General features: G+C 33.7%; 1 protein-coding gene across 7 annotated transcripts in view; it reads right to left on the bottom strand.

Moving 5' to 3' along the window:
- Positions 1-277: 277 nt before the first annotated feature.
- Positions 278-6,000, bottom strand: part of LOC117409030 (spindlin-Z) — a 23,946-nt gene continuing 18,223 nt past the window's right edge. For all 7 annotated transcript variants that reach the window (XM_058991994.1, XM_058991987.1, XM_058991976.1 and 4 more), the window contains 2 exons: positions 5,133-5,366; positions 278-4,772 (listed from right to left, as the gene is read on the bottom strand). In XM_058991994.1, coding sequence (XP_058847977.1) covers positions 4,573-4,772; positions 5,133-5,366 — 434 coding nt within the window. In that variant the 3' untranslated portion in view covers positions 278-4,572. The remainder of the gene's footprint in view (positions 4,773-5,132; positions 5,367-6,000) is intronic.

Genomic DNA, 6,000 nt, shown 5'->3' with positions numbered 1-6,000 from the left:
GAGATGGATATAATTTAAGTTTTCAGTTCTAGATTTATATGAAGATGTTTTCTTCAAAAAAGAAAAAAGGCATTTTAGCACATGCATGAAATTAGCTTAGGTGTACTTTCTTTACACAAAGATTCTCTATTCACAGAATGTATTCAATTCCCATATTTGCAAATACTGGCAAGGGTGTTGCTTTTGGATGTTAATGAGGCATTGGAGTGGGGGGGGGGGGGTGTCAGATTGCACAACATACAATTTCATTGGCAATATTCACAGACTGGTATTGGAGTGCAGGTTGTAAGCATGTATTTATTAAGGATAAAATTGTAATTCAATTACAATGAGATGAACAGCATTTTAAACAAAACATATTTAGAGTACACACACAGCAGAAATAGGCAGATGAACATCATTAGGAAATATTACATTTGAATTAACAAAGATACACTGCCATTTTCTGCAACTGAACAATTTTAGTAGATCAGGTTTTCTTTACAAGACATTGGACACATGTGCAAAAGTCCTACTTTGCTTGTTACTGGTACTGTGATAGAATACTTTTTTTTTCCCCCCAATTCTAAACTCTGGTAAATTATCAAGGGTACTTCCAGGGTTACTTTTATTAAAAGTAAGATATGCATCAGCAAAACATAAGAATCATTGAATTGAATTGAGATTATAATGGACCAACTAGAAAGACAGATAGAGGTTTGACAACATTGCTGGATGAGACGGCATTAACAGGCACGTTGCTGTACGAAAGATACCTATTATAAGTTTTAAATATGACCTCCTTTGTTAAATGTGCAAATTGTAACCATCTTGTAATTATTTTTACGTGTACTAAGGGAACTCAGACATTATTATAACACAAGACTAACTTCAAAATATGTTCCTAGATTGTGGAAAAGCCCACCTCCCGGTCTTAAACCCAGAGGGGTAAAGAAAATACAATATGTTGGATGGTGCAAGAACATTTTTGTCCCACCCATTAATACAACTGCCCCAAAAAATGAAATGTATACAGTCCACAAGAGTAAAGTTTGATGGGAAAATAATCCCACGCAGCTCTTGTAAGGAGGGAATGGTAAACACAGTCCATGTTCTCACCACATTGAGTTAGCCTACCTTTCATTCAAGCGATTAATACGTACTTACCTTAACACATTTAGCCTTGAAAAATGTATCAATTCACTAACCAATAATTGTTTTCATTATGTGAACAGCTTTGTCTTTGCTCATAGTGTGGAGTTTTTCTGTGGACATAACCAAGACAGCATGTAATTCAACTAAATCATAAACGTTTCCAACACTGAACTGCACATTAAGTTTTTATTATTTTTTTAATGTTATAAGGATAGAGTTACATCATAATTATAAAAAAAAATTACTTACAGAATTAAGTAATTTTTTTTTTTTTTTTTAAAGTGTGTTTATATTTCTAAATGCAAAGGATATGAACTATCTACATTTTTTAAAAACTAAACAAACAAAAAAAAAACAAGTGGCCAAATTGAAGCCATTTATCTAGACGCAAAAGAGAACATGAAGACCATTGAACTCCACATGTATCTGTAACCATAAAACTACACTGTATAATTACACAAAAAAAACAGCATCTTAAAGGAACCAAATTGGGATATATTTTGCCACTATCTTTCATTTTTGCAAGTTCTAAAAACAAAACAAAAAAAAAAATGCAAAGTCATTTATTCTGATATGTAATTTAAAACTTAATGATTTTTTTTTTTTTTTTTTTTTTTTTAAATATAATTCTTGTTCAACTATTTCAGTATTTTTGTCGTCTTTGATTTTGGCACTCAAAAGAATACATCATTTTTTTCATACTACCAGTTTTTATCAGTGAACATCTATGGTCCCTCAAATGCTGTATGACACACACATACCACTGGCCTTAGTTGGCACTTTGCTTGCATCACCAGTGCATTTGATCCTACCAAGAATCATAAAAAAGCACAATAAGATACAAAAGGACATAAAATAAAAGTAAATTAAACAAAAAACAAATAAAAATCCTGTTTAACATGCAACTCACTAGTTACATTAACTGCGCTACCTGAACTAAGCATGCAAAAATAATTGTCTGTATTTAAAAGCTTCCAACATGGACCGGACATCAAACACAGTACAACAATACTACAGTAGGTAAATGAAAAAGGCCAATAATTCTATACATTAAAATATATATATATATACTATATATTTTAGACTTGCACTGTTAAAAGCCCCAAGACTTCCGGAAAGTAACATGGAATCCCTGTAACAAGGGACTTGCATTTAGTTACCAAGGTAACACAAGAACTGCATACAGATCTGAAACCTGAGCCCAAAGCAGATGGACAGGGACTACAAATTCCGTATACTAAATAAACCAGTTGTCACTAGAAATAGATTTAGTATCCAGGAGTGACTGAAGGTATACATCAGCAGGATCCATTTATATTTACTGTACAGTAAGCAAGAAGCAGCATAACAAGGGGGTCGGGTTAAGGGAATACAAAGAACCTTGCTTTGTAAAATAAGTACTGTGTAAATATTGTAATACTTACGTATCAATACAGTAATATCTCACAATGGACTGCAAATATTCTGAATGACTACCTTAACTCAAGCAGACTTTGTTTCAAGTATTATTCTGAAACGTAACCATTAAGTTGTTCTGTTGCTTAATATCCACTTAAATGCTACGAATAACATTGAGCTTCATCTCAAAAGGCTCAGGTTGGAGATTCACACGAGTATTTTTAGCGTCATTAAAAAATAATAATAATAAAAATAACAATAATAATAATCCCCCCCCACACCCACCCCCTAGAAAAAAAAAAAACCTTGACAAACAGCAGGATGCAGGGGATGAATTCCAAGATTCAACACTGTCCTGAATACAATGAATCACATTTACAACATGGATATTTAGTGCTTTATAAATGTTCATGAGAATCAATTGACCTGCCTTTGGTTACCCATTTTACATACTGTAAAATACAACGTGATGGGAATGCACTGAAAAAATGATACTACTGTACCAATACTGCAATGTTTATTTACCATTCAACAGAGTAATGAGGCACGCTCCTTAAGGCTCAAATAGTAATCCGGCAAAACAGAAAAAGGGTCATAAACAACAGATTCCAAATGATAATAAACAAACACTCAATTCTGAGGGCATCCGGTGATTCCGTATTTGCTAAAGAATATCAGACAGCTTTACATTGACCTGCAGGCTTTTTATAATTACCTTTATTGCTCCAATGATTATTGTTTTAAAAAAAAAAAAAAAAAAGCTATTCTAGATGAGTGCATTTTTTGTGGGTTCAAAAACTAAAACAGGGACCAAGCAGTTTTAAAAGAACACTTGTTAAACTAGCTTAAACAAGTATTTTTATTTTAAATGGTATCCGGTACCATACTAGGTTAAGGAAAGCAGTTTGCATGCCGTATTTGCAGGTATTCTTGATGTTAAATGCCCTGATGCTGAAACACTGACCTGGGAAGGGAAGCTGTCTTGAAGCAAGACATACAAACAGCTTTCTTTAATCCAGTGTGGTACCCGCTTTCGTGATACAGGTTTGCTATAACGTGCTTATTTCAAAACTGCATATCTAATAATATCAAATGTATCTAATAATGACCAAATGGAAGTATGACAACACATGACAGGTGAGATATGTGGAATTATTTAATGTATACCCCTTTTATTATACTTTTTTTTTTTTTGAACTTTCAGAAATAGAATGGTGCAAATTACACTAAATACATACTAGAAATTAACCTTCCAAATTGGTTGTAACCAGAGATGTTTGATTATTTATTTATTTATTTATTTTAAAACAGAACTGCACTGAAAATTTCAAGGCAAGTAGGATATTTTGTAAAGACAAAAAAAAGGTATTCTCTACAAATTCAAGGTGAATTAAGGCAAAATATTACACCAGCAAATAATTTAAACTGATGTAACAAACCTAACAGTTATTAAATTTATATGGAAGTGTGTATGCATTCAGAAAAAGGTTTAAAAATGAGCTTTTATCCAATACAAATTGCAAGCTTCCACATTAGATCTTTTTAATCCTTTAAGGACGTGGTTTTAAATATGTCAAACAATCACATTTAAAAAGAGAAAAAAACAAAACTTAAAATCATAATTAACAAAAACTAAAAAGGTTCCTCTTGATTTGCCAGAATAAATTCTCCCAAGGTTACTTGCTGTCTGGTTATCTTCTGTCCGCTTTTTCTGTTCTTGGAGTGGTTTATCTAGTACATATACATCTTGAAGAATGAACTTAACTTAAAACAACGTGTGAAGACTGCATCCTCCCGAGGCGTGTTCCTCTGTCCAATGTGTTTAACATCGTTATGTTGGGCAGTGCCATCACACCCCCCCAAATAAAAAGGAAAAGGATAGAAATAAAGCTATGCTGGATGGCAGGGATTGTGGGCTGGCGGAAACAGCATGCTTCTATGAGCCTGGAAAGCAATATATCCATTTTGCCCCCTCAAGTTGTCCAGAGAAAAGTTCAAAACATTTGGCAAAGTTTTTTTCTTTCTTCTTTTAAAGGAAGCCTAAGATGTTTTTACTAAATCATAGACGTAAATGTGGAAATCGTCATCAAACTTGATGAAATAAACCGATGGTTTGGCTTCCACCTGATGGATGACCATGCCAGTCCTTTTAGAGCCATCTTCTTTGGCATATTCCACTTGCTTCCCCACAAGACTGTCAACAACCTCTCCGGGCTCTCGCTCAGCAGGAGGCGAGTCATCTGTAAAATTGAAAAAAAGTTCACGCACCATTTCAAACTGATGATACCAGCTTTGGCCTCAGGGCTTTTGGCCTTAGCTGTACCTTATACTTCTAGTGTGGAACACACACATTTATTTCTGTTACACTTGCTTTAAACAAGCACAGAAAAATGTAACTTAATTTAAGTGACGGCCCACCTTTTCCAATCTGTTACTGGATAGCTTAATGGATCATTACGAGTTAGAAATAAGCTATGAGCAGACAATGTATGAACATAATTCTTATCTTTTGTTGACTGCTTACTTATAAAACCACAATAATGTATACAGTATAGCATATGCATTTTATACAATTAAAGAGAAGTAAAATGCATAATTACTGGAGTCTGGCATTATCCGCAGGTCACCCTCTTTATAATCATCTAGGAGTTGGTACATGTATAAAACAGGATCCTTTTCATAAGTGATATAAAACCATGTGTTCATAATTGGAGCGCGGGCTAGAACCATGCCCCTCCATTCATCTTTTGATCCGTCTTCTGTTTCAAACATGTGCTCCACAGCTTTGCCAATCATTGTATCTGCTAGGTGTGCGTCACTGATTCGAGAAGAGGCTATAAAAATAATAACATTAAGCAATATCAGTGACATTCTTCTTCAACCACGGCTGTAAATACAAAATTAGAGCCATTAGTAACATGGCAAACTGGCTTGCCAAAGCAAGACCAAGAACTAAGAACCACTACATTTCTGTGTATCAATACCCATCGATCTAGCTCCATGTCTTGAGGAAATCCGACTGAAAACAAATACCATTTATTTGCAGTTTGCTGGATCTATATGAAGTTTCAGACTTGCTTTTGCAGTAAGAACACAACACTTCCATCTGCTACAGTTTACACTTGGTCAAACAAGAATTTTGAAATATACTTTACTTCATCATTTAATTGTTTGAGCACCATTTTAAACAACTTCAGTATGTTTAGATTGTGTATATATATATATATATATATATATATATATATATATATATATATATATATAGTTTAAAGATGGCACTCCGTAAAAATGGACGCAAGGTAGGAAAAATGACCTTAAAATAAGGAAAATGGCAAAAGTGGGCCTACTGTACAATATAATAGACGAGAGCAAATAAAGTTAATTTCTGCAAATATCTTACGGTACAGTAGTTGGATTAAAGGTGAAACAACTTCCAAAATAAATATTTCATTTTGGCCATCACTTGCA

The sequence above is a fragment of the Acipenser ruthenus genome, chromosome 2 (assembly GCF_902713425.1).
Source record: "Acipenser ruthenus chromosome 2, fAciRut3.2 maternal haplotype, whole genome shotgun sequence".
In the NCBI taxonomy this organism is placed as follows: domain Eukaryota; kingdom Metazoa; phylum Chordata; class Actinopteri; order Acipenseriformes; family Acipenseridae; genus Acipenser; species Acipenser ruthenus.
Note: the sequence above shows the minus strand (reverse complement) of the source record. Positions and strands in the feature narration are given on the sequence as shown.